General features: G+C 40.6%; 1 protein-coding gene across 4 annotated transcripts in view; it reads right to left on the bottom strand.

Annotated features, from left to right (window-relative positions):
- Positions 1 to 9168: 9168 nt before the first annotated feature.
- Positions 9169 to 19307, bottom strand: part of smad10a (SMAD family member 10a) — a 38683-nt gene continuing 28544 nt past the window's right edge. For 3 of the 4 annotated variants that reach the window (XM_028597451.1, XM_028597452.1, XM_028597455.1), the window contains 6 exons: positions 18382 to 18483; positions 12843 to 12896; positions 12228 to 12411; positions 10765 to 10933; positions 10371 to 10509; positions 9169 to 10128 (listed from right to left, as the gene is read on the bottom strand). In XM_028597451.1, the coding sequence (XP_028453252.1) occupies positions 9917 to 10128; positions 10371 to 10509; positions 10765 to 10933; positions 12228 to 12411; positions 12843 to 12896; positions 18382 to 18483 (860 nt within the window). In that variant the 3' untranslated portion in view covers positions 9169 to 9916. The remainder of the gene's footprint in view (positions 10129 to 10370; positions 10510 to 10764; positions 10934 to 12227; positions 12412 to 12842; positions 12897 to 18381; positions 18484 to 19307) is intronic. The other variant, XM_028597453.1, reaches the window with a different exon arrangement.

Below are 19307 nucleotides of genomic sequence, written 5' to 3'. Positions count from 1 at the left end.
AATGGCCCCCACAGTCACCAGATCTCAACCCAATAGAACATCTTTGGGATGTGGTGGAACGGGAGCTTCGTACCCTGGATGTGGATCCCACAAATCTCCATCAACTGCAAGATAATATCCTCTCAATATGGGCCAACATTTCTAAAGAATGCTTCCAGCACCTTGTTGAATCAATGCCACCAAGAATTAAGGCAGTTCTGAAGGCGAAAGGGGGTCAAACACGGTATTAGTAGGGTGTTCCTAATAATCCTTTAAGTGAGTGTATACATACATATATATATAGGTGTGTGTTCATTCCATGGCGGTTCATTCGGTCTCTTGTTTATGGCCCTTAATGTTTCAATCCAATTTTATTTATAGTGTCAAATCCTCATTATCTCAGGACACTGCACAGATAGAGTAGGTCTAGAGTAGACCACCAAGAGCATAGGCTACATTTGGTGCAACTGCGGTTTAATGAAGTGTACCATACAGCCGTCACGTGATGTCATGATGATGTCATACATCACTCCAGACGTCTGGAGTGTCTGGAGTGGTGTAGCAGCAGATGTGGGTTTGTGATTGTTAAGTGCTAACATATGAGGTTTTTTTCAGAGGTGGGAAAACACAATGAAGTCAGAGTTGTAGTACAATACCACCCAAACTATATGAATATTATATATGATCAGTCAAGGCAGATGGTCGTCCACCAAGAGTCAGGGTCTGCCTGAGGTTTCTGCCTGTTAAAAGGAAGTTTTTCCTCTCCACTGTCACACCAAATCTCTCTCGCTCTTGGGGGGGAATAGTTGGGTCTCTGTAAATCATAGAGTGTGGTCTAGACCTACTCTATCTGTACAGTGTCTTGAGATAATGCTTGTTATGATTTTACACTATAAATAAAATTGAATTGAACTGAGATATAATTTCACTGTTGTGGGATTAAGAAAGGATTTAGAATCTTGAATCGCTGTAATATGTAAATGCAAAATGACACATGGCAAACCCAGGGGACAAAAAGAAATTGTAAACAGTGGACAGTCAGTGATGCATGTCGAGGCTGTTGGACAGGGTACATTTAGCAATACTTCATCAACAAAGTTTGTATTAATATGACAAGACCGTTTGTTTATCTTATTTTAATATAGTCAACATTACAAGAGCAGCACATTTTTACAATAATATAATAATAAAATCAAAAGAACAATATTCTAATGTAGCCAAATTCAATTATTTATTACATATATTGTTTAAGTGTCAGAATAAATATTTAGTTTGATGTTTAATGAATGGAATGATGTATACATTATTTTTTCAGTTTGTGCCACCAATTGGACACTGAATATATATATATATATAAAAAAGAATGATAATGGACCATCAGTGGTTTTGGTATGGGATGAAATCAGATTTGATCCAGAAATGTCTGCTAATGTATATTGTGATTTTTTATATTTAAACAAACTGTTTAAATGTCTGTGAGCGTGACTGGCCGATGCATACTGGAGATTTTTTTGTGAATCAGTACAACATCTGGGTATTTCTGGCATACTGTAACTGTTGCTTTTGTTTGCATACTACATGCTACATTTTGGCCAAATCAATGTACTGCTCAGGCCCCAGGAAGTGTGCCGGGCTTTGAAGCCGATCTGACATATTGGCCAAACAGTGGAATTACAACTTGTGTGTCCTTCACATGGGGCCCAAAAAGACTTTTTCCCATGGACTTATATGGCGAAAGAGAAGTTTCACTACCATAATTGGATCCACTCAGTCCAATAACATTTGGAAAGTCTAGAAGAGCCGCACGATTTAATCATTTAGTCCCTATTTAAGTTAGGGGCTCGGCCTGCGGAGGTCTCTAGTGCGCCTGCTCTATGGGCCGCACAGCGAGGAAGCAGCACCGATCGATGTAAGGTCATTTTATACAAGGAACCTTTTTGGCTTCATGCGCCACTGAGCATGCACATAGGGACTAGCACGGTCTATGGTTAGGAGGTGTGGCTACAGGCTGTGACAAACCTACAGCGTGGGGCATGACTGTTTAGTGCAGCTTTAACTCATTCAAATGAATGCATTATGATGAAACCAGATGTGGTATTGTTATAATCATTATTACTTTGATTCGGTTCAAGGGGGAAAAAGCAGTGGCTACAATCAGAAAATCATATTGGTCTTTTAGAACTTGGCCAAGGAAGTTCATTGGGAGGTAGTATGACAATAATAATCTCAAATCTACAGGTCAATTTACTAGATTTCTTTCCGAGCTTTTGACCACCTCTTGCAGTCTTCATCAGCAGATAGAGTTTGCTCACTCTTATTTCTAATTATTAATATTTATGTCATCAACTGATGAGACCATGAGATGTGGCTGAAAGACTAAAAGCTAGTCAGTGGACCTTGAGTTAAAATGAGTTACTTCTCTCAGAGCAGTTGGAGGCGTCTGGACCAGGTGTTGTCTGTAATGATTTGTACACCACTCACATCACATACATGAAGGCTGCTATTGCTGTAAACACGAAAGACACTTATCTTATGACAAGTGTCTCCTATGCTCACACAGAAGACACTATGCATATGCTTTGGTCAATGCAAAAAGATGATCTGTCATAATGCAGCAGCACCACAATGTGTCTGCAGGCCAAACATCGGCACCCCCAGACCTAAAACATTGATCAGTCAAGTATTTTTTAAATTTCCAAGTTTTTATTACAACGCGTTTTTATACTGATACATATTCTACTGTATTCATTCTATCAAACCACAATGTGACAATCAATCATATTCATCAACCATTGTAGGGAGCAGTTGGCTTTTACATTTTGAGTGGACTCGATAGAAGCAAACTTCAGACCACAGATTTGAGGTGGACTTGAAAATGCTTTCTTTGTATCCAAGTTTGAACTCTTCAGGAAAGCAGCCTCAGCTCTGGTAAAACCTGGATGCTTTATTCAAGCAGACATCCTGGAGAGAACTGTCATTTGGTTTTAATCATGGGGAAAAACTGGGAAACCTTTCAGTTGGTACAATTTTGATTATTAATTCCAGTTAATAGCTGGTTTAATCCAGTAATTTTTTTAGTCGGTGCATAGCAGTTTAGATAAACATGGAAAAATGTGACTATTTTCCCTTTAATTAGTACCAAAAAAACTAGGAAATGATTAGGAAATGACCGACCAATTAAATGAAGTGTTACCAACAAAAACTGTAAAGGTGGCCCAAATGTGAGAAGGCCCTCAGACAGCAGGGAGATTAAAACAACCGTCAAGCTGGATGGTACCAACTTTATCACTTCAAACTCAAGTTCAAAAGCAGCAGTGATAGAATGAAGTTGAAGCACTGCTTTAGTTGTCTAGACATTTTTACATCAGTAGAGATGCACACACAGACAGGTGCTAAATGCAAAGCATTTCTGGACACATCATGGAGGTGATGTGGTGTGATTGTGGAGAGAAGGGGATAATCCTCTGATGATGATGACGATGATGAGATGATGATGAGTTGGCCATTATCTGAAAAAGCATACTTGAAAACGTGTACCTCCCTGAATATGGGCAGAAGAGAACAGATAAATATAACATCTATTTGTGTTGTCCATGCTAAGATTAAAATAGTGCAAAGCGTACTCATTCATATTTTACACTCACAAAACACTAAGGCAATAAATAATACTACTCAGGTATGATGAGTGCTTTGTTAATAGTTTTTCTATCGCCATAAACTAGTTTGACACATTGTGATATCTTCAATGAACTACACAGATACCTGAGGGAACCACAGAATACCATCAGCTGAAAACCAAATCACAATGTGCAACAGAATTCTTCATGTGTAGAAAGACAAACTTGTGTCTGTCTTACAATCCAGTGTTGGTGCATCTATGGTTGATAACAAAAGGCACAAATCACAAATATGCATATGGCTGATCTTTGTAAAGCAGCTGAATCAGATGACACGTTTCCTCACACCTCTCATCTTACCACAGATAAACTGGTTGGTACATTTATTCACATTTGGATCTATATCAACAAACAATATTCCCTGTACAGCACAGTTGGATTCATCCAAAGATTGTACCTTTTGACATTGATTACAATGTACCCTTTTATTGGGCCAAGTCTGGTGTATGTCACAGGACAGCAGATCTCTTTTCTACACAGTACACTCAGCCTACATGCTATCTAAGACCAGTTCACAACAAGCGTGTTTGGAGCAGTTTCTTTGAACTCTGGTGTGTATCCTCCTTCAGTGTCAATCACTGGCCAACACACACACGTTACAGATACATGTGTCTGAGGTGTGCAGTCTGTGCTGGGTTTTGGCTTTAAAGGATAGGTTCTTATTTTTTCAAGTCTATCTTTATAAAATATGCATGTATGCCATATGTTCTGTATGTTGAAGGAGTAATGGGTTGCTGTAATCACTCCTCCTCTGCATACTGGCTGGGAAGTGATACCTTCCCAACAAATACAGACATTCTTCTGTGTAAAGTCACATTCACGTGCAGCTGAAGATAATATGCGGTTTCTACAGTCTGACTAAGATAAATCCATGTAGGTTTTAATGCTACAAATAATTGGCTACAAACCTACATTTAACTACTAGAACGTATCCCTTTGGCACAGCGTTACTTCCCAGAAACACTGTCTTTGGAAACACAAAGAGTTCCACTTTTGATTTGACAAACTCAGACTGCTGAAGCCTCATATTAGCTTGGACAGCATTTTTACACAGAACAAGCCCTCCATCCCTCTACAAAAGTATCATGACATGGCCGGTATGGGCTGGAGGGATGCTTACAGCAACTCTCATCTCTTCCAACGTGCATGTCTTTGATGCTCATGTTTAACAGAGGAAACACAACACTCGTAAAAATAAAATGAGACCTGATTTCCCCAGTGCATGCTGGGAGGGTTCCTAAAACACCTACCTGTAACTATCATCACATGATCAGCACTCAGCCAATCATATAAATGCTAATCATGGTTTCAACTTTCTACTTATTTTGCCTTTATTTTAAAATAGGAGCGTACTGTTATCAAATATAACTTTAACAAATCAATCCTCAAACTGCTTCCAAAGAAGCAAATAAGTTGGATATGAATAAACAAGGTTAATTTAGCCTGATAACAACATGATGGTGTGAATAGGGGCTCTGGAGGTAGTGGAGACAACAACCCAGAGTTTAAATCAACTGCGAGGTACAGGAGTGAACACACTGTAAGAGAGGGGCCCAATCCCAATATCCACCCTAAAGCCTGATCTATGCTTCTGCATTAAATCAACGCCGTGGCTACGTAGTAGGTACGTGGAGGTACCGACCCTACGCCGGAGTTTACGCTGGAGTTTACGCTGGAGTTTACGCTGGGTTTACGCTGGGTTTACGCCGAGGTTTACGCTGGGTTTACGCTGCCTTACGCTGAGGTTTACGCTGGGTTTACGCTGGAGTTTACGCTGGGTTTACGCTGGGGTTTACGCTGGGTTTACGCTGGAGTTTACGCTGGGTTTACGCTGAGGTTTACGCTGTTTTTACGCTGGGTTTACGCTGGGTTTACGCTGGAGTTTACGCTGGGCCTTACGCTGAGACTACGCTGGGCTTACGCTGAGCTTACGCCGAGGTTTACGCCGAGGTTTACGCTGGGTTTACGCCGAGACTACGCCGGAGACTACGCCGGAGACTACGCCGGGGCCTACGCTGGGGCGACGCACGTCCTTCAGCCGTGGCTTGGTAGCGTTGAATCTCCCCGACTCGTTTCCTGAAAAATATTTTCGTTAATGTGTAAATAACTATAATTTATATTTGAAAACGGAATAAATACATTAATAAAACAAACTGATTATTTTTAGACAAAAAAACATGAAGCAGACACAGGTGATTGTATTTGGCCAATGGGCGCAGCACACATTAAACTTTTGACCTCACTTCAGCAGTAACGTATTTACACAGGAGAAGAAGAACGCAATATTTGGTAGCTGTGAGTGAAACGTTAGCAATGGATAGTTTGTTACTCCCTAAAGGTCAAGGTGTGGAGACTTCATTACAACCTGGAAATGAGACCGAGAGAGATGGTGGGGACGATGAAAAGCCGCCGGAGGAAGATGGAGAGGAGGAAGGCGTGATGAGAGCTGAAGATGCTCACCGTCACCCTGCTGTACATGACATCAGACCAGGGGATCGCTCAGCGGGGCCACGGGGGCTCATCTAGGGGTCTAATAGGGGTCCATGCAAGAACTTTACTCTTATCTCTGTCACGTAGAAGAACATTACAGTGAACATGTGTTTTACAGAACTGTGAATAAACGGATCACCAAATCCAAAGTTATACAGCGCACTGGACAATGGTTTATTTTTAGCCCAGAAAACGTGTTAGAAACAGGGTCAGCCGTTCGCCCTCAGTGGCTTATATAGATATAGGAGTCACTACAGATATGACTACATTATTTTTTACCATGGGTGCAAGTATGAATACTGTGTGAGGATGCATGCGTGTGTCTTTATGTGTATGGTTGGCTGTGTGTGGTATATTTGGTCTGCTGCATTACTCTTCTGCAAATGTGAGCTACTGTATGAAGCTGCAGTAATGACTGTGTAAACCCAACTTGTTGGCTGGTATTTGAAATATGTTCGGTGGACTCATCAGTTTTATGGTGCTGTTCTATCGCTCGCTTAGTTTTTTCTCTTTTTTTTTTTTTTCGTTTGCTCAGTTAGTAGCCTAATCCACGGCGGAGGTGGGTGCGTATCTGCGTCTGTGTGTGTAGGTAGGGCTGCACAATTAATCAAATTTTAATCACGATCACGATTTTGGCTTCCCACGATCAAATTTGCGTGATCAAGCGATATTTAAAATGCGTCATTCCGTTCATAGAAAGCTCCTTATCAAAGTTTTTGCAAAGCCAATCTATCTGATCACGTGCCTCCATGAGCCAATCAGAGTTGTTCCCTGCACCACGCAGCTTAGTTTCTAGATGTAGACAGTCACAGGGACAGAGTAACGGGAGGAAAATTCAGTCAGTCATCATAAGCCGGTCACGATGTTTACCAGTTTACCGGTAAACGCAACATTATGTCCCGTCTGTTTGGTTTTTCAGACAACAGCAGTGACCATAGTGCTAGTTTGTGTCTGTTAGCTCGTAGCTTTAGCAGCAGACGTTGGACGTCCCGCTGTTGGAATCCTGTCACACTACCGTTTAGCCTTCAGCATTTTAGCCGTGTTTATTCCAGTTACTACTGTGGCTAACGGTAGGCTAACGTTACCTGCGGTGTAACATGTTATTAGTGTTTACTGTAGCTAACGGTAGGCTAATGCTACCTGCTGTGTAACATGTTATTAGTGTTTAATAGCGTGACATGCAGCGGTGTTTATGTTGCCTCTAACGTGGGTTTTGGAGCATCAGAGCGCAACGCAGACATGTAAGTACAGTAGCAGTGTAATGAGCCACCGAAATCCGCGTTGTTATTTCGTCAGGTAGATACCTCACGGCAAACGTGCATGTATGGAAAGTGGTCGGACAACAGCTGAAATGGTATACTCCTTCACAGTATCCTTCAATAGAGGAGGAATGTAGCACAATATGAATGTAAAAGCTGTTATAATTAGCCTATGTGACAATAAAATTTGTTTTGGTTAAAATCAACAAATAATTGTGATAATTAATCGTGATCTCAATATTGATCAAAATAATCATGATTATCATTTTGGCCATAATCGTGCAGCCCTATGTGTAGGCTATGTGTGTCAAGGGAAACTCTAAATTTCAGAGCACCCTCACTGAAATGTCGAGCAACCCCTCAGCACCAGCAAAAGAACATCTCTGCGCCGCCGCTGCACACTCCCCACACACACACACATGCCGGCCCTGCTATTCTCTTAAAGAGATCAACACACAGGCGCCCGGATAGCTCAGTTGGTAGAGCGGGCGCCCATATATAGAGGTTTACTCCTTGACGCAGCTGGCCAGGGTTCGACTCCGACCTGCGGCCCTTTGCTGCATGTCATTCCCCCTCTCTCTCCCCTTTCATGTCGACATGAAGACATGAAATAAACAAAAATAAGAGATCGACGCACACACCAATGCACAAGTATAAACTTCAGGAGAAAGCTCTGTGTGGAGCCTCCACCGGACCATAAATCACGCTTAAGGCTTAAACCCTGAACACTCACTGGCTTCACCGAGAGGCTGCAATGGCTCCAGATGGTAGATGGGGGACATAGCATGTTATCTTGATTGACGCCAAAACAAGTTATGTATAATTGTTGGTTTGGGACTTTTTATTATTTTATTTGTTATACCTTCTTTATGGACGTCTTTCATGCTCTTTACACAGTGACCGCAGCATTAAGCAAAATGAAAAGAAACGGTTCATGAATGAACTGGGTGGGCCTGCATTCCTGATTTCAACTTTTTTATGTAGCATCTAAAATCCTTAATGTTAATGTAGTGTTTCTGTATAAATGTAATATGTTACACCCCCATGTGCCAATCCTCCTTGTTTATGTTTTTTAATACTTTTGGGCTTCCCCGGTAACTTTTTTTAATATCACAACGCTATCAATTGTGGTTAATGAATTCCCCTTTAGGCGAAGTCTGCAGAGATGCGGACTTACAGAAAGGGTGCATGAAGCGTTCAACATGTCGTCGTGCCCTTGAGGATTTGACAGCGGGACAGCCCCGAGCCCTCTCTAGACTTAGCAGGAACGCACCTCAAAGCCTGTGAGTCTGAGTGTAAACATCGAGATTGGGCCATCCTCAGCATTCAGACTAGAGAACAGAAAGGCACTCAGGTTTCTGTCTCTGGAGCTGCTGATGGTTGTTTTCCATTAAGCATAACACGTTACAAGAAGCTTCTTTCTGCTGTAAAACTGTAGAGTAAAACTAATGTTCCACAGTAACACATACTGTATCAGTTAAATGATCTAGTACTGCTACTGCACATCACAGCACAGAGCATTATAAAGCTAAATAAATACAAAGCTTAGGGAGCGTTGTAGTCAGGATGATATCAGAGGGCTTCATTGATTGACTTCAGCCTGTCAGTGATGAACAAAGTGTGTGCGCTTTAGACAGAAAACTAAATTGTGACTTTGCACTGTAGTTGTGAGGTATTTTGGCTTTGGTGATTAACACCAACCATTTGGTTACATACAGGGTAGCACTGTTTCATTACAAATAACAACAACACTACTTTAAAGCTCAATATTTTTGGCTTTTTAGTCTTTTGGTACAAAAATAAAATAACTTGAGCTGAGCGTAATAGCAGGGCTAACCAGATATCAATGCTAACAGTTTGAGTTTCAATCAACGTACAGTGAAGAGCACAGCACAGTACAAGCACAGAGATGACATAACACTGCTTTCCTTAATTCACACTTCTACATCAGTTCTGTTTTTGATAAGACATAAAGAGAACTGTAATGCTGTTTGAATTTACTAACAGCATTTTCCAGTTGCAGTTCTTTTTCACTGTGTGAGTGTTTTTCACTCCTGTATAACTTTTTACATGTCTGTGTGTGTGAATGAATGTGCACCTACAATTAGAAATCCAAATTGCATATAGGGGAACTGGATTTCTGAAACACATCCCTGGATTTCTGCAGTGCATACAAACGTCTTTCAGTCAGAGACAAGTTGATCAGAATATTTACCTTCAGAGCTCCGACTCCCTTGTCCTGGACTTTAGATTAAAGCATTAGGAAAAACATCAGCACTTTGATGTCTGTTTGGCTACAGACATTTTGGTTGTAGTGTGTGTGTGTGTGTGTGTGTGTGTGTGTGTGTGTGTGTGTGTGTGCATTGATTGTTACAAGCATGATCTGTTGTTTCCTGTGTATTTTTCATTGATTTGCTTTGTGTATTAATTATATAGCATATTTGGCAACATGTCTGTCTGTCTGCACACATTCATAGAATCCAGATTGGAATTTCAACATGGTCTTGGTCCTTAGTTAGCAGGCCCTGGATCTGCCAATGGCATAGTGTGCAACACCTCATCCAGAAGCTGCAGAGCGCGGTGCAAGTGGACCTCCACCCAGCAGGGCGTGTGTTTGATGCTCTGCCGGGGGTAGTCGGGCCCCCAGCCCTTCACGAAGCTGAGCCGCAGGATGCACAGACGCCTCAGGTCATCCACACCGATCCCAGCCGCTGCAGACAGACCTGTCAGTGAACAAGAGAGGGAAATCAGAAATGATATCTGATGGTGCTCACTATGAGGGCACTGCTCCATCCCAGTGACATTCACAATGAAGTCAGAGAGAACAGAAACAAAACTGGAATTAAGTGCAACAGATGACTCAGATTCGTCAAATAGCCTAGTCTACATTTTGCTTTTGCATCAAATTGCCATCTACCATGTACTGTTAATGTCGAATGAACGTGAAAGTGTCAACAACACTTACTAACTGCAGGTGCAATGCCTCCGACGCTGCCTGGACCTGGAATATTTCCTGCCACAGCAGCTGCCTGTGCAGCAGCAGCAGCCTGAGCGGTCGCTGCCTGCTGCTGCATCTGTCTGTGGCACTGTCGCAGGTCAAACACCTGGGTGATATACAGGCAGGGTTAGTTTACATCTGACCACCATTCATTCTTTAATAACACTTTACAACAGTTTATTCACTTCCCTATTTGCAGCTAACAATGGATCGTTTTAAATTAGTTTTTGTCATGCCACCTATTTCATTGCTGCTCACTGGTGTGTGAACAAAATAAAAAAATAGTTAAATAGTTTAAAAATAGAGAATACTGTATATGTGTGTGCATGTCACAAAATGTGACTTGTGCGTGTGAGCTAACCTTGATGTAGGCTCCAGGATAGATCTTGTGCACAGCATCACCTGGTGCTCGGCCTGCCTCCCTGTCGAGGTAGTAGCTCTGTACAAACACAGCGTGGTCGCTCATACAGCGCATCCACACATCGCCCTCACCACGACACTCCAGCTGCACACCCTTACCTATGTGCAACCTGGACACACAGGAAAAAACATCAGGACAAACAGGCGTGGAACCTCCTATCATTTATTGTATTAAAAAAAAATGATATGTAGCATTTTCGCCTTTTATTTGACAGATGACAGCGTAAAGGCAGACTGGATGTAGTGGGAGAGAGAGGGGTATGACATGCATTAAAGGTTGCGGTCACATGTGCTGTAGCCATTCGGCTAACGAGGTACTCTGGCATTGTCTGTTTGAAATGAGATGTGGTGGAAGATGGCTCTGCTGTCCTGACACTGTGGGACCACAACAGAAAAGATCTCTGGCTGAGATGAGCACATGGTTTTTCAAATGTGGGGTGACACATGAAAACATCCAGTCCATCCAGTCAAATGAATGTTATGTAATGTACCTTTGCACAATGTATTGCATAGCGCATAGTGACTTTACTCCAAAGTGGAAAAAGTAGTAGGAGTATTTTCTTCTACAATCTATTTTACAGAAGGAAAAATAACTTTATTAGCATTCAAAAAGGAGCCATTAACTGGGATTGCAGCTCTCTCAGGGTTACCACACATTTTCAAGGACAAAATGTCCATGGAAAATAAAATGTTTACTCTCTCTAATAGTTGGTCATGTTCATATTCACTTCAACTACTTCAAACTACAGGCACAGTCAATATATTGTCCTTTATTTATTTAAAATAGCTTTACAAGCACTAATATCAGTCTGGTACTGGCTTTGAAGCACAAGGGGAAACGGAACAGATTGTTGTATCAGCGTATTCTTAATGCATTTGATTATAAACTCATTTCAGGATTCAAATCTGAAAAAACAATGCGGCATACTACATAATATTTTATGGCTCTCTAATGACTGATATAGAATTGGTCATTAGAAGAGCCATGAAATATTAAATGAACACGTAGTAGGCATTAGTCAAACATAATCTGATTGAAACTCTATTCAAACATCATTTTAGCTAGCTGGTATACTGTACATGGAGGGAGAGGCGGTACGTGGGGAGAAAATTAACAAACGTACCAAATGCATGCTCCTGGGGGGAATCGTTTGGGTCTCTGTAAGTTATAGAGTGGTCTAGACGTACTCTATCTGTAAAGCGTCCTGACAACAAAACATTGTCACACAGCGACGCAAATTAGAGCTTTGTTACCTCAACTCTGCAGAAGGAGTTTACTGTTATGTTACATTACATGGAAGGGTACCACACAAAAGATTAGAGTAACATTCATTTCATTAAACATAACCAAAGCTTTCAAGCTTTCGATGAAATGACTATTTTAAATCTATTTAAGAGACGCACCTGGCTCTCTCACTTGCATCTGTGCGGTGGACATTACTCAGCTGGCCCAGGCAAAAGCGATCGCCACCTGACGGGTCAACGTAGCCATCCACGGTTACTACAGGGCAGCTGGAGGGCACCTTGAACATCTCACCCACCTGAACGTCCATTTCAAAGTAGGAGATAGAGCACCAAAACTCTGGTCCTGCAATGAAAACAAAGCAAACAGTGTGTGACTAAACTGTGAGTCAGATTTTCCTTCCACCTTTGTGCCCAGATGTAACGCATTCCACCCCAAACACATGCAGTGTATCCATCACCCCAGATACTGTGGATACATGTCTAATAGGTCATTCTTAAATACACATTCATCATAAACCTTACAACCTACAGTGCACAAGCTCTACCTTTCCCATTTTTAGTCTTTCTTTATATTAACTGTCAACGTAGACAAACCATGATGTAAATAGTGATGACATATATGATACACAAGAGTTCCTACTTACTGAGCCCTGTGCAGCAATACTTCTAATAACAGTAGTAAGCAATAGTTATATGCCAGTTTAAAAATACTGTATGTGTATCAGTGGCAACATGCTCACAGTACATCCATTGTGGTGTGTAATACTCTCTTACCTGGATGGTTGGACACAGAAGGAGGGAAAGAAGTTGAGCCATGATGCTGAGACCCTAAAAGCAGAGGTATAAGTACATAAGCCTGGAGCTGTAACCAACTCTGAATTTGCCAAGCTGAACCTGATGTGGACATTTGTGGGTGGTGGGAGAGCAAACTTGCATGTTTTTAAGGCATACCATAGGCTTTAAGATTTATACAGACACTATATTTGCATTAGCATCTTGATCCACCACATTCCCACTTGATAGTGTAGCTTTGAAATAAATTATGAAAAATTCATACTTTGGCAACTCCTCATGGTAATATCAAACTAGAATTACTGCCTTGCGTTTGCATGCCTCAGCCAATCTGTCAAGATGCAGTTTGCATCTATGTCTGCACAGACTCATATAATATATGTAGTGAAGACTTTGAAGGAATTCAATTAAAGGTATTAAGTGTATTGTTCAGTAAAACATGGATGCTTCCTACACACCTTCAACCCGACAGCACAAAAGATCTATACAATCACCACAGTTTCAAGATTAGTCACCAATTCAGCAGTCTCACATTGCCAGACCTATCTCAAAAGCGCTGTGTGGAGTAAGGTCTGGCTACACCACACAAAGAAAAGAATAAAACTCTCTGGGTTGTTTGAATTTCTTTAAACCAATCACAATTGTCATGGGCAATGCTAATCTCTGGTCGCAAAGATGCTGGCTCTGCTAAATAGTCTCAGGAAGGAACTTGTTCTGGTGGGACATTTGCACCTCGCAAAAGAAAATGCCACATCCAATATTAAATGAAGTTAACTGTTGACACAATACAGTAACATGAGTTATTTAAAGGTCCCATGGCACAAAAATTTCACTTTATGAGATTTTTTAACATTAATCTGCGTTCCCCCAGCCTGCCTATGGTCCCCCAGTGGCTAGAAATGGTGTTAGGTGTAAACCGAGCCCTGGGTATCCTGCTCTGCCTTTGAGAAAATGAAAGCTCAGATGGGCCGATCTGGAATCTTCTCCTTATGAGGTCATAAGGAGCAAGGTTACCTCCCCTTTCTCTGCTTTGCCCGCCCAGAGAATTTGGCCCACCCATGAGAGAGAGACATCATGGCTTTCAAACGAGAAAAGTGGCAGTTGGTCAAGGCCACACCCCCACCCTCCATCTTCAAAAAACTATCTATATACATACATATACACTACCGGTCAAAAGTTTGGGGTCACTTAGAAATTTCCATTCCACTCCATTCCAGACACAATACCAGCTGAGATCAGTTGCATTGTTTTTTTAATCAGAACAGCAGTTTTCAGATTACATTATGTGCTTACATAATTGCTAAAGGGTTCTCAACTGTTGTAGAAAGAAGTGGCTGAAGAAATGCTTGAAATCCATGTTTTTTGGTCTAAACGTCATACCCAAATTAAAAGTGGTACAGCTCCCATATACTTTGACACTCAGGGGTGTGCCTGATATCATTGGAAAGGTGATTGATGTGGGTGTGTTTGTGTATTTGAGAATTGTTGTATTTTGTAGTTTTTGGGCTTTTTTCTTTGCACTTTTCAAATGGAAATAAAAAAAAACGCACAGACATATCTGTAGAAAGAAATAATATAAAATCCCTTTTTTGAGTCTTTTGGTGTCTGGATTGTTTCTGTAGTAAGCTGAGACGTGGCTAATGCCCTGTGGCGTCTGTCACCTGTCAGATGTGTTTACAGCAGTGTATTCTAATCACTTTACAGATGTATGACTTGGACGGAAATAAAACACCTCCATTCTAGCCTCTGTAACTCTGTGTCAGTAAGGCCTAGAATCGCCCTGACACTTGTAACAAAAACTTGAGAATGTTTCCTTTCCAATGATATCAGGCACACCCCTGAGTGTCAAAGTATATGGGAGCTGTACTACTTTTAATTTGAGTATGACGTTTAGACCAAAAAACATGGATTTCAAGCATTTCTTCAGCCACTTCTTTCTACAACAGTTGAGAACCCTTTAGCAATTATGTAAGCACATAATGTAATCTGAAAACTGCTGTTCTGATTAAAAAAACAATGCAACTGATCTCAGCTGGTATTGTGTCTGGAATGGAGTGGAATGAAAATTTCTAAGTGACCCCAAACTTTTGACCGGTAGTGTATATGTATATATATATATATATACACTGTATATACACTGCGTTCCAAATTATTATGCTAATGATATATATGATATACACACTGATTTTCATAAATAGTCAATGCAAATAACAGTCAGTACAATTTTCAAGTCAGCAACCGTTAGGGTATAAGTCGAATTTCATTGAACAACCACATTGTGGCCCCCATCCTCCCCTGACCTCAACCCTATTGAGAACCTTTGGAGCATCCTCAAGTAAAAGAAGGTGGGGGGCAGTTTGCATCCAAACAGCAGCTCTGGGAGGCTATTCTGACATCCTGCATTCAAGCAGAAACTCTCCATAAACTCACAAGTTCAATGGATGCAAGAATTGTGAATGTGATATCAAAGAAAGGTTATGTTAAAATGGACCTTGCACTGTTTTCAAGATGCGATTGATTGAAATAGCTTTTGATTTCAGTAAATATGACCTCCTAATGCTGTTTTTTATTTTTGAAAAAAATACAGTTTTCATTGGGTGGTTGTTCAACTTAAAATAAATACTGACTGTCAATTGCATTGACTATTTAGGAAGAGCATAATAATTTAGAATGGGGTATATACATACACACACACACACACACACACACACACACACACACACACACACACACACATATACATATATATATATATATATATATATATATATATATATATAGTACAGGCCAAAAGTTTGGACACACCTTCTCATTCAATGTGTTTCCTTTTTATTTTCATGACTATTTACATTGTAGATTCTCACTGAAGGCATCAAAACTATGAATGAACACATATGGAATTATATACTTAACAACAAAATGTGAAATAACTGAAAACATGTCTTATATTCTAGTTTCTTCAAAGTCGCCACCCTTTGCTCTGATTACTGCTTTGCACACTCTTGGCATTCTCTTGATGAGCTTCAAGAGGTAGTCACCTGAAATGGTTTTCTAACAGTCTTGAAGGAGTTCCCAGAGATGCTTAGCACTTGTCGGCCCTTTTGCCTTCACTCTGAGGTCCAGCTCACCCCAAACCATCTGGATTGGGTTCAGGTCCGGTGACTGTGGAGGCCAGGTCATCTGGCGCAGCACTCCATCACTCTCCTTCTTGGTCAAATAGCCCTTACACAGCCTGGAGGTGTGTTTGGGGTCATTGTCCTGTTGGAAAATAAATGATGGTCCAACTAAACGCAAACCGGATGGGATGGCATGTTGCTGCAGGATGCTGTGGTAGCCATGCTGGTTCAGTGTGCCTTCAATTTTGAATAAATCCCCAACAGTGTCACCAGCAAAGCCCCCCCACACCATCACACCTCCTCCTCCATGCTTCACGGTGGGAACCAGGCATGTAGAATCCATCTGTTCACCTTTTCTGCATCGCACAAAGACACGGCGGTTGGAACCAAAGATCTCAAATTTGGCCCAAACAAATCTCTTCTGCTTGTTGCCTCTCCTTAGCAGTGGTTTCCTAGCAGCTACTTGACCATGAAGGCCTGATTCAGTCTCCTCTTAACAGTTGTTCTAGAGATGTGTCTGCTGCTAGAACTCTGTGTGGCATTCATCCTGGTCTCTAATCTGATCTGCTGTTAACTTGTGATTTCTGAGGCTGGTGACTCGGATGAATTTATCCTCAGCAGCAGAGGTGACTCTTGGTCTTCCTTTCCTGGGGCGGTCCTCATGTGAGCCAGTTTCGTTGTAGCGCTTGATGGTTTTTGCGACTGCAGTTGGGGACACATTCAAAGTTTTCGCAATTTTCCGGACTGACTGACCTTCATTTGTTAAAGTAATGATGGCCACTGGTTTCTCTTTACTTAGCTGATTGGTTCTTGCCATAATATAAATTCTAACAGTTGTCCAATAGGGCTGTCGGCTGTGTATCAACTTAACTTCTGCACAACACAACTGATGGTCCCAACCCCATTAATAAGGGAAAACTTCCACTAATTAACCCTGACAAGGCACACCTGTGAAGGTAAAACCATTTCAGGTGACTACCTCATGAAGCTCATTGAGAGAACACCAAGGGTTTGCAGAGTTATCAAAAAAGCAAAGGGTGGCTACTTTGAGGAATCTAAAATATAAGACATGTTTTCAGTTATTTCACACTTTTTTTGTTAAGTACATAATTCCATATGTGTTCATTCATAGTTTTGATGCCTTCAGTGAGAATCTACAATATAAATAGTCTACTTTTGGCCTGTACTGTATATACACACATACGCACACACAAAAACATATATATATATTTACACACATATATATATATATATATATATATATATATATATATATATATATATACTAACCAATAACTATGAAAAACATCAGTACAATAGCCATCCAGATAATGTTTATAGATGGTTTACAAAGTATTTATTAACTATTTAACAAGGTATTCTAGACATCTGTTGCAACTTTATAATAACCATCCAGACACTGTTTATAGACGCTTTACAAAGCAACTAGTAACCCTTAACAAAGTGTTAGGAATATCTGCTCCATCTATCTATGTAATGTTTATAGAGGTTTTAAAAATGGTTTCTTAAAGGTTTACAAACATTTAATTAAATTTAATTATTATTAATTAACATTTAATCATTACCAGATACCTAATATAGTATATGAGGGATATAATGTGTGTAACAATAAACTGTTAATTTACAGCACTACTAATAATTAGTAAACATTATTAATTATAATTTCATTGTTTTTTAACAGTAAAATGTCTGTTTGCTGACAGTTAAATGACAATTAACTAAAGATTAATTAACTATCAATATACCATCTATTAATGATGGTTATTATAAAGTGTTACCTAAAATTGATTCAAATTGAATTGAAAGTAACCTTGACCTTTGACCGCCAAACTTTCATCAGTTCATCCTTGAGTCCAAGTGGACATTTGTGCCAAATCTGAAGAAATTCCCTTAAGAAGTTTCTGAGCTATCATGTTCACAAGAATGGTACAGAAGGACAACCCCAAAACATAATACCTCTGGACACGGCTATCGCCGGTGCAGAGGCATAAAAAGACAGCACAGCACATGAAATTATATTAATTACCAGATCTTTCTCTTATACCACATCTGTATCTTGTAATTATTAGTGAGGCTGAAAGAAGACACTCCAGATGGCTTGTTACACACCAAGAAGTCCTGGTTACTGTTGGTACCACGTCTCTGTTTGATCAATCATGTTGAGACTTTGTGCTCTGAATTCATATTTATGACCAAATCATTTCCTGGGACAAATATAGAAATATAGAATGTATCTATTTATACCACAGCAATCCCACATTTCTACAGCCATTGTACAGTATACATGATCAAGGTTATTTGACGAAAACATAGTGAGATAAATTTTCTACAAATGAATAACATCACATCTACAATATACTCTTTTGTTTTGAAGCATATCTTACAGTGGTGGTTTGGATGATGGAGGGGAGGTTGTTGGTGACCACGGCCGTTCTGCTGCGGTCCAATGGGAGTGTAGGAGGCTGTGCTGCTGCCTGTCCAAACTGCTGAATTAGAGGGAAGTAAAGAAGGACCAGTGTGACCATGTGCAGTGTCCATCAACGTGCAGTGCAACAACTTAATGTTCCTTAATTCCTCAATATATTGTTAATCATTCCCTCTAACTACATGAAAAGAAACCCTACTACATCTGCTTAATGTGTTATTAACCACTCAGCCAGATCTGAATGATTTCAAAATTCTCTGTCTGCAATTGACTGCTGCACATCGACAGACTCTTGTTGCAGCTGTGTTTGTTCGCTGGCACATAAAAAAGTACCACACACAGTCTTTAGCACAGCACACACCCCCGAGCTGAAGAACGAGTGCCGCTCCGTGGTAACAGACTATCGTTAGCAGCTCACAGAGTGGGTGAAGGAAGCAACACTGATGCTATGTGCTCTTTTCTTTTAGTAGTATCGTAGTTTTTACACATAGGGCAGGGGTTTTGTTAAGGATGACTGTGCTCATCGAACCATGATTTCAGGCTGCACAAAAAATCCTGGACACAGAAATGGTGACGGAAATGGTCTCCACAATGTAGTACTACACAGTTTACATGTTTTTCACATGATTTTAAGTATTTTCTAACATGTATAATGTGTTTAGAAAGAAATCACAGATTTAGCTTTACGCATACTCTAACGCTATAATCTGCAGATGCTTCTGGTTAAAACTAATGGACCTGTGAGCTCTTGCACGTTACTGGTGGAAGAAAAGGATTATCCTCTGGACTTCAAATCACCTTGTTTGTGGCTCTCCTACAACCTGACACATTCACAGTATTCAGTTACTAAAAAGGTTGATGTTGCTAACTTAATTTTTCCTGTGC

Source organism: Perca flavescens, chromosome 14, assembly GCF_004354835.1.
Source record: "Perca flavescens isolate YP-PL-M2 chromosome 14, PFLA_1.0, whole genome shotgun sequence".
Classification (NCBI taxonomy): domain Eukaryota; kingdom Metazoa; phylum Chordata; class Actinopteri; order Perciformes; family Percidae; genus Perca; species Perca flavescens.
This window is presented reverse-complemented; position numbering and strand designations above follow the sequence as displayed.